Source organism: Scyliorhinus canicula, chromosome 26, assembly GCF_902713615.1.
Source record: "Scyliorhinus canicula chromosome 26, sScyCan1.1, whole genome shotgun sequence".
In the NCBI taxonomy this organism is placed as follows: Eukaryota; Metazoa; Chordata; class Chondrichthyes; order Carcharhiniformes; family Scyliorhinidae; genus Scyliorhinus; species Scyliorhinus canicula.
This window is the reverse complement of record NC_052171.1, coordinates 2,053,851-2,068,603: the sequence shown is the minus strand read 5'-3', so window position 1 is coordinate 2,068,603 and position 14,753 is coordinate 2,053,851. Positions and strand designations below refer to the sequence as shown.

At 43.8% G+C, this 14,753-nt stretch overlaps 1 protein-coding gene across 1 annotated transcript in view; it reads left to right on the top strand.

The window, feature by feature from the left end:
• LOC119957329 (inactive carboxypeptidase-like protein X2) overlaps positions 1 to 8,307 on the top strand; it is an 83,707-nt gene extending 75,400 nt beyond the window's left edge. Inside the window, exons 18-20 of the mRNA XM_038785220.1 lie at positions 1,065 to 1,204; positions 1,790 to 1,889; positions 6,088 to 8,307. Of these exons, the coding sequence (XP_038641148.1) occupies positions 1,065 to 1,204; positions 1,790 to 1,889; positions 6,088 to 6,389 (542 nt within the window). The 3' untranslated portion in view covers positions 6,390 to 8,307. The remainder of the gene's footprint in view (positions 1 to 1,064; positions 1,205 to 1,789; positions 1,890 to 6,087) is intronic.
• Positions 8,308 to 14,753: the final 6,446 nt, after the last annotated feature.

Here is a 14,753-nt window from a genome sequence, read left to right as displayed (position 1 = left end):
CTCGGTGCAGGCTCTCCACACTGCTGGAATAATGGTGCGCTTGCCCTCTAGTGGTTATAAGTGCTAATAAATCTAACTAGCCAGAAACCATCCTGAAGCAGAACCACAGCACAAAGTGGCAATCTCACACAGAGGTCTTATCACACTCCTAATAAAGCACAACGTTTCTCAGAGAATATTTAGTGTCAAAATTATGAATGGCATTTAGAGTATCCACTGCTTTTGGAAAAACTTACTGAGGAGGGTGAAACAGAATTATAAAAAGGCCTCAAGAATACACTTAGATTCTGTTTCAGGATTCAGCAGTGAAAGCATCAGATATTTAATCTCATTGAAAGTTATAAGATTTTGAGGGAGCTTGACAGTACAGATGCGGAACGTTCTTTGTCTCTCAGAGTTTCGTTAATCTTGGCATTCTCAACGAGAGAGAGAGAGCAAAGCTGGGTTCAGGGCTGTTAGATTCATAGAAGGCCCATCGGGTCTGCACTGACCCTTTGAAGACTACCATACCTGAGCCGGCTCCCTCGCCCCAGGTTCTTGACCCGACCGAACCTGCACATCCCTGAACACGAACAGGCAATTTAGCATGGCTAATCCACCTAAATCTGCACATCTGTGGATTGTGGGAAGAAACTGGAGCATTCAGCGGAAACCCACACAGGGAGAGAGCATACAAACTCCACATATTCACCCAAGGTTGGAATCGAACCTTGGTCCCTGGCACTGTGAGGCAGTAGTGCTAACCACTGTCCTTCCGTGCAGCCTAATTGTTCAACAAGTGATTCAAGGAATAGGGAGGCAGGCAAGAAAATTGAGTGAAAGCCACAGGCAAACCAGCCATGATCTTATCAAATGGTGGAACAGACTCAATGGGCCAGATGGCCTGCTATTCCTGCTCCTATTCTTATTAATTAATTATCTCACGCTTACTCCATTCCATCTTGAAGTATTCTCAGAGTGGAACAATATTCTGCTGAGAATAGAGGAAATCTTGAAAGTTCTTTGAAATAAGTCTGTTGCTTCAGTTGCTTCTCGCTTCCTGAAAATTGTTGTCTTCTCTGCAGCTATCAATGATTTCAGCTACCTGCACACCAACTGCTTCCAGCTCTCCATTTATGTTGGGTGTGACAAATTCCCTCATGAAAGTGAGCTGGCAAAGGAATGGGAGAACAGCCAGGAGGCAATGCTCTTTTTTATGGAACAGGTATTGGACTGCCGCACAATGTTAATATTCAAGTCCATAGTCATGAGTGAAGTTACATATTGGGCATCAGGCAGCACCTGTAGAATCATGGAGAGGAAAGGAGAAAATACAGTGATCAAAGTTTCAGGTCACACATTAAAAGAGTAAAATGGAGAATGATATTATTTTAATTGGGAAAAGAAAATCAAATGTCAAATTCACTCATAGTTTTATAAATAATGTGGAGGGAGGCATTCATGCCAAATTAAGTCAAAGGGACAAACTGGAGGGTCTAATTATCAGGAAAACAAGCCAAAAGGTTAAAAGTGCACAAAATGATTTCTTGTTTAGAACCATTAACTACTCAAGTAATATTTTGCCATGTGCTGCAATACACCATTCAAAAAAGCTCAAGATCTGGTTCAGAAGGGATTGAATTTACAGGCAAAATTCAAAATGATCAATTTGAAGCCTGATGGTACTGTATTGTTTGTTTTACTGGCCGTGTCTTATTAACAATTTCTTGGAAGCAGGATCTGAAAATCAGGAATGCTATTACCAAGTATGCTGAATGGAAGGACCTTTAGCTCATGTATTTTGTTTCAGGTCCATCGTGGAATCAAAGGATTTGTTCGTGATTTGGAGGGAAATGCAATTGCAAATGCCACAGTGTCAACTGAAGGGATAAACCATAACGTGCTGACAGGTAATCAAATCCCTTCAGAATTGCAACAGATGCAATTTATGAAATGAAATGAAATGAAAATCGCTTATTGTCACGAGTAGGCTTCAATGAAGTTACTGTGAAAAGCCCCTAGTCGCCACATTCCGGCGCCTGTCCGGGGAGGCTGGTACGGGAATCGAACCGTGCTGCTGGCCTGCCTTGGTCTGCTTTAAAAGCCAGCGATTTAGCTTTGTGAGCTAAACCAGCCCCTCCACAATTTATCCACACCAAGAGGAAGAGCAAAGCAGGACACTGAGGCAGAAAAAGAGTAGATACACAGATTATGCAGTTATTAATAAAATGATACCAGGCTTGGGTTTGAAAAACACGATGTAAGAAATGAAGACTAAGACACATAACATATAAAAGAGCTACAGCAAGAGACAAATTGGCCACTGTACCCACTCGTACTGCAGTGTATTATTGTCCTGGTTTTATAAAAGTTAACAATTCCTGAACACTTCAAAGGAAGGTTCAGATTAAAGCTGATGCACCTTGAATTGGTTGATTAATTTGGAGATCAGTCAAGTTCAGAGAATTTGTGGCTAAGAGAATTTTAACATTGAGTTAAGAAAGATTGAGTAACCGGTACAGTGGCGCAATGGTTAGCATTGCTGCCTCACAGCGCCGAGGGCCGGGTTCAATCCCAGCCCTGGGTCACTGTCCGTGTAGAGTTTGCACATTCTCCCCGTGTCTGTGTGGGTCTCACCCCCACAATCCAAAGATGTGCAGGGTAGGGGGTTGGCCACGCTAAATTGCCCCTTAATTGGAAAATAAATTTAAAGATTGAGAGGGAGAGGAACAAGGCAGCATGGACCGAATTGAAAACATGGGGATTAATTTAATCCTAACATGCGAGCTAATTTATAACGGGATAGAAAAAAATGGGCATTTTGTCACAACCAAGTGAGATGGGGGGGTCAGAAGAATGACTCCCTAATTTACCGCTCCAGGTCAGACCACGACAGGTTTGTTTGTAAATTTAGGATGTTTTGTTTTTAAATATTTGTTTTATTTTATAAATTTTGAGTACCCAATTCTTCTTTTCCAATTAAGAAAAATCTTAGTTTTTCTTGAAGTCCTTTTGATGGATTCACCATCTCGGTTGTGGTCAGTATTTTTTAGACTGCGGAGATAGAGTTTTAAGAAGAGTGAGAGAAGGGGCTTCTTTACAGCTCCATTGGCAGCTTCTCCAGACTACTGTCACTTCTGAGCTTAGTCGCTGTTTTAAAGTAATTTCAAAATGGTGACTCCACATGACCTTTACTTCCCACAAGGGATTCAGAAGGGATTTGATCTGGATGTCTGAATCTGGCTTTTGTTCCATGACTCATATTATCCCGGTCATGAATTCCTTAAGGAGTCACTATCAATTGCGATGACCCATTTCCAGATAGCTATTGTCCTCATAGATCTGTGGTCTCCGCTGGAAGATGCAAACGCGGTACTCCATTCATTTCTGTAGTTCCATTACATCTGTGACATCCTTAGGTGTGAAATTCCAACATGTCAGGGCATGTCTGCAGTGCAATCCGTTGTGGACCTTTTTGAGAAAAGTGGTCAACATACACGACCAGACATAAGGTGCCTTGTCGTAGCCATCTTTGGTCAGTATTTTTTTTTTTCTTGTCTTTCAAAGGTTCTATTTAAACAGTTCAGCATATGTTTGGTTCACTGGTGAAATTACAAGTTCATATCACTCCTTCACAATTCCTAATATTGAAACAACGTTTTCACAAAAGGGAGTGGAAATATTGAATTATTTTCCCTAAAGCACAGCAGACCGACCCCCTCCAACCCCCTGCCCCTAAGCTCTTAAAGTCCCCTCTTCCCTTTAGCCATAACCCTATTGCCTCCCACCCTCATCTGCCCAACCAGTATGGTGGCTCCCTCCAGGAGCAACTCTTTTCACTTTTGGCCCATTTGTTTTCTCGGTTTCCCCCACTCAAATTTTGTAAGCCCACTCTCCCCTCCCTCAGATCGTGTAGGCCCTCTCTACCCTCCCTCTCCCACATTGTGTAGATTTTTAAGGGAACAAAAAGAAGGTTTAAAGTTTCTGATTGTCCCTTATTTTTGCCCTCCGAGTCCGTTCGTTCAGATGAACTCTTTCGCTTCCTCCGGCGTGTTAAAGTAATGTTCTTTACTGATGAGCATAACCTATAGTCTCGCCGGGTCCACCCCACACCTTTCTTTTAAAAAAAGGTGCTTTGGCCCCATTAAACTCTAGGCCAGGTCGACTCAAAATGTCCTGGCAGATGTGGATTGTTTGTCCTTTCCAGCAACACGATTGTGTGCTTCTCACCCACTTAAGCACCCGCTCTTTATCTTGAAACTTGTGCAGTTACGCAATTATCAGTGATCTCCTGGCTTGGGCTTCTGCCGGATTGACCTGTGGATCTGGTCAACCTCTGAGGATTTGGCAGAGCCTTCTCTCCGACCAGTTTCCCAAGCAACCTGGCGACGTATTCTGTTGGGTTGCTTCCCTCTGGTCGCCCGGCAATTCTCAGGTTCTGCCAGCGGGACCGATTCTACTGATCACCAACTTTCCTCTTGACCTCTTTCAAAATTGTTAACAACTGTGCTACCTCGGCCTCGAGCGAGGCGACCCGCTTGCCCTGGATGGACACCGTTGCTTCCTTCTCTCTCCACAGATGCTGTCAAACCTGCTGAGATGTCCAATGTTTTCTGATTTTGTTTCAGATTCCAGCATCCACAGCAATTTCCCTCACTTTTCACCCCACCAGCCCCTGCATTCAAAGAATCATCCTCCGCCTGTTCCGCCAACTCAGCATGATGCCATCAGCATTCCACAGTAACGGTTTGCACTGGTCAACTCCTCCATCACCCCCAACACCTCACCCTCTTCCCACAGCACTATCCCATGCAATCGCAGAAGTTGTCGTACCCGCCTCTATTCCTACTCCCTGCTCACCATCCAAAGGCCTAACCACTCTTTTCAGGTGAGGCAGCGCTTCATGTGCACCTCCTTCAATCTGACTATTGAATTTGCTGCTTACAATACGGCCTACTCTACAGTGGAGAAACTAATTGCAGATTGGGTAACCACTTTGTAGAACATATTGGTCCTTCCGCAAGCACGACCCAGACCTTTTTGTTGCTTGCCATTTCAACTCTCCATTCTGCTCCCATGTATACATGTCTATCATTGGCTTGCTGCAATGTTCCAGTGAATCCCCGTGCAAATTGAAGGAACAGCACCTCATTTTCCAATTGGGCAGGTTTGGGACATGGTTCCTGACCTTTACAGTGTCCTGCTCCTTTTGACACCTTCGGAATTGTACTGCTCTTCCAGGTCACCTGACCTTGTCACGCTGTTTCACTTTCTTCCTTGGAGGTGTGCAATACCAGTTTCCAGCTAAGGAAATTCAGAAATAACCTGAGCATGTGCACAGGGCGATTTCCCAGTCTAGAAATGAGAAAACGCAGCAACTTCAGGTGCGGCCATTTTCCAGCTGGTGAATTCGCAGGAAATGTGAAAATGGAAAAGAAACACAAACTGCTCATATGCGGCCATACTCCAGACAGCAACAGCAGAGCCCTCTGAGGCTCACTGGGAATTATAGTTCCCAAACTCTGGAGATCCCGATCTCAGATTTTAAAGGAAAGGTTTTTTTTCTCCTTTTTGTTTGTGTTTAATCACATTAATAATAATAATCTTTATTAGTGTCACAAGTAGGCTTACATTAACACTGCAATGAAGTTAGTGTGAAAATTCCCTCGTCGCCACACTTCGGGTACACGGAGGGAGAATTCAGAATGTCCAATTCACCTATCAAGAACGTCTTTCGGGACTTGTGGGAGGAAACTGGAGCACCCGGAGGAAACCCACACAGACATGGGGAGAACATGCAGACTCCGCAGATAGTGACCCAAGCCGGGAATCGAACCCGGGTCCCTGGCGCTGTGAAGCAACAGTACTAACCACTGTGCTACCGTGAGGATTAGTTGAGATGAAAGTTTCATTCTTTTCATGTTTGTAAACTGATGCTGAGATAGAGAAAGTTGATAAACGTTTTAACAAAAGCAAATTAATAACCAGTTCTGATACAAGATAATTCGCCTGAACTGCCAACTATTTCACCCTCCACAGATACGGTTCGACTAGCTAAATGGTTCCAGCAAATCATGTGATTAATATTTTATTTATTGCATCTTACAGCAAGTGATGGGGACTACTGGCGAATACTAAACCCTGGCGACTATCGAGTGACTGTGAAAGCACAGGGTTATGCAACCAGTACACGAATATGCCATGTGGGTTACGAGAATGAGGCCACACAGTGCAATTTCAATTTACGCAAATCCAATTGGCACAGAATTCAGCAAATAATGGAAGAATTTGGACGTAAGCCCATCAATGTGCTCCTGACGCGAGGAAGGAGAGTAAAGAAGATCCGCAGGGTTCGGGTGCGTGCAGGACATCGGACGCATCACCATAATCAGACTCGGAGTTCAGAATAGAGGACTCACATATTTGCAGATTCATGGATTTATTTAGAGGAACTTGGATTAATGTCTTCGTATCTAAAAGCTCAGATGTAGCTGAAGGACTATTAATTGTAAAACCACGCTTCTCAAAAATCCGTGCACCTAACAGTCATTTCAATGTTATGAATTTGTCAAATCTTTCCTTCGGGTTTACATGCCATCTGGAATTTTTATGTCTCAGTGCAAACAGATTCCATTTTGGGAAACTGCTTATTATTAGCACTCATTTGATATGATCTCTCAACATTAGCAGTATTAATAATAAAACAGAACACTCACATAATTATATCGGAGAGGGGAACACCAAGAGAATGTGCCTCAAAACAAAGATCAACCCTGATCCATCAGGGTTACTTAGATCTCTCAAACCCGTTTTCTGTGAAATCCTGTTGTTGCAAACATTGGAACCAAAGTGTACCTAGGCAACCAACTACTCAGGCACAGGTACAGTGGAACCACAATCTGCACTTGCTTCTTACATATTAACCAATATTTCAAGTTCAGGTCTTCAGAAAGATTATTCCACCAAACCATGCAAGGCTATTTTCTGAGACAAAGCTCAAAACAGGTACAGATTTTTAAATAAATGTGCTTGATGGAGAGAATAAGGCTGTTTAGAGCAGAAATTTTAAATATCATGCCTAATCTATGCAAAGTGTGCCATTTTTTCTGAGATCAGTCATAGGCTGCACAACATTTCAGAGCACCTGCTTCACATGGGAAGCCACAGCTCAACACCCATTGACCCATGGCACAACAAGGCTGATTGCTTTAGAGTCAAGTGCGACTGAGATGGTACAATTAAACATTGCAATAATCACGGCATGGCTGTGGCCTACAAAACTGATTAACGGTCAACCAACTCGGGAGTTTCAACAGATTTACAAACTATCGTCCCTCTGAATAAACAGGTATTATCCCTACACCCACATATCTGTCTAATGCATGCCAGGGTTCAACAGATACTAGCCAACCACCACTGAGCAGTCTAGCCTCCAGCTATACTCGGCAGACTGAAATATGCAGTGAACAAAATGCTGGTGGACATCTGATCAGAATAGTTTCTTCTAAAACATCCATCAGATTACAAAACAAAACTGGCCACACAAAGTCTCCCAGTATCAAAAGAATGTGGAAGCATTTTGTTTGTACAGTAAAGAATTTAGATATTCATTCCAGCCTGTATATTTGTATCCTGTCTTTGATATCAAACTTTTCCAGCTGCAAGTTTATATATGAGCCCTGGCAAGGATTACGTATTTATGTTTGCAGCAAAATAACAAAAGAATTATATATCTAACAAGGTTTTCCTACCACTACAAGAGTGTTTTAAGATAATTGTGAAACATTGCAAATACAAACACCAGTCAGATTTATGTGGGCAGCTATGAATATGTACAAGTTGAAGAAAACTCCACAGTAAACTTCTGTGGTGGAAAATCAAAATATTAGTTCTAGTTTGAATGTCTACTGCTTGGAATTGGCTGTTTACTTAGCAATTTCAGCTTTGCATCAGTCAAACAACTTTCAATACTGGTTATTGAAAAGCAGATGTTTGGAGGAATGTTTGATTTGAGAGTGAAATGGAGCTCCATTCAGCGATGAACATGATGGAAGCTATAAAGTCATGGACAGTGTTAAAACTTATTTTACTGTGGAATTTTGGGTAATAAGCAGATTTGCTCTGTATTTAATATTACAGCTATAACTTGTTTTCTTGTGCAAATGTTATATTATAGAAAACATTTATTTTGAAAGGATTGGAAATGCAATTTTCTAAAGGGTTGTTATGCCCTTTCCGTGAACAAGAGTTCCTTTATGTCTTAAAATATATTCACAACTTATTTTTCCAGAATAAACAATAGCAAATAATGAAATGCTATTTTGAATATGAGCTTAATTTTCATGACTATAGTTAGTACACTTTGCTGCATCAGAATGCTATTCAATTAAGGTGTTGGACAGAACAATAATTTTCTAAAAAATATTTTCTGTTTATTTATGTAAACAAACACAACAAATAAGAGTGGAAGCAAAATTGTACAACATAATTAATAACCATCACCCACATCCCCCGCCCCGCCCTTCCCCTCCTCCCGTCCTGCCTTCCCATTTTAACCCTTGTCATCACCATCCTCCGCCACCGCCTTTTTTGCCCTCTGCTGACACCTCAATTCTCCGGAAAAGTCAATGAACGTTTCCACCTCCGGGCGAACCCATCAACTTACCCTCTCAAGATGAAACTGATCTTTTCCAACCTCAGGAATTCTGCCAGGTCACTTACCCACATCCCCGCTTTCAGCATCTCCGTGTCCCTCCACCCAAGCAAAATCCATCACCAGGTTTTCAGGGAGGCAAAGGCTAAAACATCATCCTCTCTCATCCCCGATTCCCTGGTCTTCCGACACTCCAAATATCGCTACCTCTGGGCCACCTTTGCCCCCAACAACTCGGACATTATGTATGCAAACTCCTGCCACAACCCCAAACATGTGGACATCATTCGCAGGCCTCCCACGCACGGCCCACACCTTCTGCTCCTTCAAAGAACCTACTCATCCTTGCCACCGCCATATGCGCCCTGTGAACTACTTTAAATTAAGTTGAATGAGCCTTGCACACGACAAGGACGTATTCATCCTCCGCAGGGCCTCTTCCCACGTCCCGTCCTCCATCTCCCCCTAGCGTCTCCTCCCACTTTCGTTTAACATCTCCTATTGGGGCTCCCTCCCAGTCCATCAGTTCCCTATAAACTTCAGACACCTTCACCTCCCCTACCCCCTCCCTCGACAGCGCCTTATCCCAGCGCTCATCAAAGTCGGGGGCGCAGGTGGGTGTCGGGAGGGTCGCGGAGCCGTTGTCCGCGGTGCTCCCAATCGCGCAAATCCCCGCTCACAACGCCGGCTGCAAGCGGCCTTTAAAATGGCCACGATCATGTCAAAAAAGTTTGGCTGCAGTGCTCATGCACGATCATCGGCGTGCATGAGCAGTGCAGCCGCTATTTTTTAGCTTAATCGCTCACTCGGGCATGCACAATTCATAATTTCACTTCATTGTTCCTTGATTACCTGGAGTAATTTTAAAAGGTGCAATGAAGTAAGTAGTTTATGTGTGTAATGTTCCTGTCTCCATCTATATTGGAAGAAAAGGAATGCAAATCATGATTAGTCATACTCATTCTTGCATTACCTTTTTCACAATGGTATGTCCATGCTCATCTGTGTACTGTTCCTCAGTAACCGTTTTTTAATTCACTTATTTTTATTTTTTTCATTTTATTTTTTTTACAAGTTTTGGGGGGGTTTATTCATTTATTTTATTAATTTAATTTTTATACTTTTCATTTCTTTTATTCATTTTATTTTATTTTTTCCAAGTTCAGGGGGGTTTTTATTTAATAAAACTTTACGGAAGAAATGCAAAACTTTGGACAGATGGAAACTCCGTACTTTCCGACACCGGAAGGCTTCACCTTCATCCAACAGGTTCCATTGGTGTACGAGCGTGTACGAGGGCCAAAGGGACCCAAAACCATTTCCTCCATTTTTATCACCAGCAAACAAGGTAGGAGAACATGGTGGGTCGCGAAGGTCGGCCGGTTGGGTCCCGAAGGTTGGCCGGTTGGTAAAAATGGGTACCCGAAAAAAAGTTTGAAGAAGCCTTATCCAGCAGCTCGAAGGGCAACCCTTCCTTAGAAGAAGGAGGCACCTCCCTCCTTACAAAATCCCTGACCTGCAAGTACCTAATACCATTCCCCTTGGGCAGCTTATATTCTTCTTCCAGGTCCTGGAAGCTCGCAAAGCTGCTCCCTACGAACAGATAACAGCTCAATCAGCCGCCGCCCCCGAAACCTCGTGTCCAGCGGCTCGCCCACATGTGGCCTCCTCATCAGCGCCCTGTGCATTCGGTCGAGCTCCATGGGCCGCTTGGAGGCCCCCACCCTCATCAGCTTTTCCAACATCTTGGCCGCATACATGCCGGCAAACGCTCCTCAATGCCTTCAGGCAATCCCACGATCCGTACGTTTTGTCTTCTGGAGTGGTTCTCCAGATCCTCCACCTTCAGCCGCTTTTGGATCTCGCGCACCACTCCAATCTCGGCCACCGAGATGAGCTGTTCCTTGTGCTCCCCCACAGTCTCCTCCACTTTCTGGATCTCCAGCCTCTGCTCCACCCGGTCAATTACTGCTTAAAGCGGTTCTACCAACCGAGCTAGGCCTCCTGAGCTTCCCTCCTCTGCTGGGTGAATTTCTCATTTAAGAAGTCCACCAGCTGTTCCGCTGACCACTGGGCGGGCAGAATATCTTGACTTGTGGCGCACGAAGATTCGACTGCTCCACCAGTTTCTTTCTTCTCGACCCACTTGTGGTCCATGGATCCAACCACCAGCCACGCCTGTGGAGTCTCACTTTCTCCTGACACTCCACCACCTTTTTTCACCCAGACGTCCACCCTACAAACAAGGAAAGATCCCACAAAAATCAACTTTGAGCGGGAGCTACCAAATGTGCGGCCGCTCGCTCCAGGGCCGCCACCGAACAATAATTTGCGCACCATCATTTCACTTCTGATCAAAGATATGTTGGCCATTCCCCCCCCACCTTTGCACACTAACCAACATGGACCTCAGCTTAAGAATTCTCATCCTTGGCCTGAAATCCTGGAAACTATAGGCCGGTGAGCCTCACGTCAGTAGTGCGTAAGTTATTGGAGAGAATTCTCAGGGACAGGATTGATACCCATTTGGAAACAAATGTACTCATAAGCGATAGACAGCATGGTTTTGTGAAGGGGAGGTCGTGCCTCACTAACTTGATTGAGTTTTTTGAGGTAACAAGGATGATTGATGATGGGAGGGCGGTGGTTTACATGGACTTCAGTAAAGCCTTTGACAAGGTGCCTCATGGCAGACTGTTGCAAAAGGTGAAGTCACACAGGATCAGAGGTGAAGTGGTAATATGGATACAGAACTGCCTCGGTCACAGAAGGCAAAGGGTAGCAGTAGAAGGTGTTTTGCTGAATGGAAGGGTGTGACTAGTGGTGTCCACAGGGATCGGTGCTTGGGCCTCTGTTGTTTGTGGTGTCCATAAACAATTTGGAGGGAAATGTAGCCAGTCTGATTAGTAAGTTCGCAGATGGCACCAAGGTTGGTGGACTGGCAGGTAGTGTTGAGGTTTGTCAGAAAATACAACAGGATGTAGATAGGTTGGCGACTTGGGCAGAAAAATGGCAAATGGAGATAAACTGTACAAATGTAAGGAAATGCATTTTAGTAGCTCCACCATAGAAGAGAAATACACAGTAAATGGAAAAATTCTTAGGAATATAGGTCAGAGATCTGGGCGTTCAGGTCCACAGATCTTTGAACGTGGCAACACAAGTGGACAAGGTAGTCAAGAAAGCACATGAATGCTTGCCTTCATTGGACAGGGCATAGAGTATAAAAACTGTCAAGTTATGCTACAGTTGTATAGAAGGCCGCACTTGGAATATTTCGCACAATTCTGGTCGCCACACTACCAGAAGGATGTGGAGGCTTTGGAGAGGGGGCAGAGGAGGTTTACCAGGATGTTGTCTGGTATGGAGGGTGTTAGCTATGTGGAGAGGCTGAATACTCTCAGACTGTTTTCATTAGAAAGATGCAGGTGGAGGGGTGACCTGATAAGAGGTCTACAAGGTTATGAGGGGCATGGATAGACTGGATGTGCAGGCACTCTTTCCCAGGGAGGTAGGGCTCAGTCACCAAGGGGACATAGGTTTAAGGTCCATGGGGCAAAGTTTAGAGGAGATATGAGAGGCAGGTTTTTTTACGCAGAGGGTGAGGTGTGCCTAGAACACTTTGCCAGGGGAGGCTGTGGAAGCAGATACATGAACTGCGTTCAAAAGGCATCTTGACAAACACATAGGTAGGATGGAGATAGAGGGATACAGCACGAGGAAGTGCTGAGGGTTTTGGCAAAGGCTGATATCATGGCCGGTTTGGTTGTTAAGCTATTAAAAGGAGTAGAACAAGGAGGGGTGGGTATCATGATTGGGACAGGCTTGGAGTGCTAACCACTGTGCCGCCCCATCTCGGATCAATGTGGAGTTTACACATTCTCCCGTATCTGCGTGGGTTTCTCCCAAACATGTACAGGTTAGGTGGATTGGCCATGCTAAATTGCCCCTTAGGATCCAAAGATGTACAGGTTAGGTTGGGTTACGGGGATAGGGTGAAATATTGGGCCCAAGTAGGGTGCTCTTTTGAAGGGTCAGGGCAGATTCAATGGGCTGAATGGCCTCCCTCTGCACTCTAGCATTTCTGTGATCTAGTACCTCCATCTCCCTGCTCAGTCAAGACAATCTAGTGCCCACTCACCCTGGCTCCATCATGGCAGCCTATTACCTACAAAGCTATACTTGTCCAGAACATGAATGTAAATTACTGGAGAAAAAAACCTTGAAATCAAAATTGAGCAAACAACACAAGGAACAGTTTAATTTTTTGATCATTTAACCTAAGTCACGAGAGGAACACAAAGTCTGCCAGTGGGCACTTTGAGAAGAAATTGTTTACTCGTGTTAGTTCTAAAATTGGAATCTAACATACTACATAGATTAAACAGTGCTAAAAAATAACTTTTGAATTCTTTATCTAATTAATGAATGCAGTGTATCCTCCAGAGAGCCATGTCTTGAAACCATTACTCGCACAATCTTTGTGCTTGGCCAGCTAACCAGTAGAACTGTCTAGTAAAATCCAGGAACTGGATTAAAAACAGGAAACTGGAAACAACTGTGGTGTTAGGGTGAGAGTAAGATCAACAGAAATGACAGTACAGCACCATACTACTAACTAGTGCAATACTGAGATACATGACATTGGTCAGAACTGCTTTTCAGCAACAATAACTAGCAATAGAATACAAAATTGCTATTTAGGGGTAATAACTAGCAATAATGATAAAATGCTATTTGTGATCTGTAACAACACAGTACTTCAATGATAGCAATGAGCACTACAGAACTGGTTTGCTCTTCAGGGACAAGAACTAGTAGGAGCAGTTTGGATTACTATTCCAGTGCAATAAGTGGCAGGAGAGACTGGACTGTTGTTCAGGGGCAATAATTAGCACCACAGCACTGGATTATTACTCAGATCTCCTGGTCGCCTTCTTGGTTGCCATCATTGGTTCAGGTGACAGGTCATCGAAGCATTGAATTTCTCCTGGGAGCAGATTTGGAGTATCTCAGGGAATCTGAAATATCTTACTGGTCATTGGCAAGTTAAACTGAGGGTCTGATATACTTTTAATGGGTGCTTAGTTCCAGACTTAATTCCAACTGCAATCCCTTGGGCACATACTTAGGAGAGAGAAACTAGAAAATCTGGTAGCAACTGGTGAAATTGAGGGCAGCAGAGCAATAAGGTGGTAAATAAGAAAACAGCAAGATGTTGGCCATTACCAAGGACTGTGAAAGTTAGAGAACCAATCACCGATATTACAAAATGTGGCACCTGAAGGAAAAGAACTGCAGATAGCCTTGGGCAGAGCCTTGCTACCTTGAATAGGGCCTTGTTATTTGTATCAAAACTCAACAGCTCTTTTGATTATTGTTACTGATATCAGTGTATCCATTTATTATCTCCATATGTTAATAACTTGTCATTTTTGTCACAAATTTCGATTACATTCTTTAAGTAGCTATGTGCCAATGTTGTAAAAGGATACATTTTTTTCGATATTTTTCATGTTAAGCTGAGGCCTTTTCGACTATATGTTATTTGAGATTATGATATTTGGTAATCTTTTAGAGCAGGTAGCATTGTGTTCTTTGTCATTGTTGTGTGCCTCCTCCTTCAGGTACAATGGCCTAAGATGGTGTTGCTGACCATTGTCTTTCATTGGATTGGTCCAGGATTAGGCTTGGCAAAATACTGCAATGGTTTTCCATTGCTTTAAGGGCAGCAGGGTAGCACAAGTGGATAGCACTGTGGCTTCACAGCGCCAGGGACCCAGGTTCGATTCCCCGCTGTGTGGAGTCTGCACATTCTCCCCGTGTCTCCGGTTTCCTCCCACAGTCCAAAGGCGTGAAGGTAGGTGGAATGACAATGATAAATTGCCCTTAGTGACCAAAAAGGTTAGGAGGGGTTATTGGGTTAAGGGGTTAGGGTGGAACTGAGGGCTTAAGTGGGTCGGTGCAGACTCGATGGGACGAATGGCCTCCTTCTGCACTGTTTGTTCTATATTCTATGTATGTTCTATGTATGGCTGACCAGGAATAGTTCCATTCGCCAACAGGTATATCGGAAGGATTTACAGGTTTCTAAATCAACCTGTTTGACCACGTTATGAAT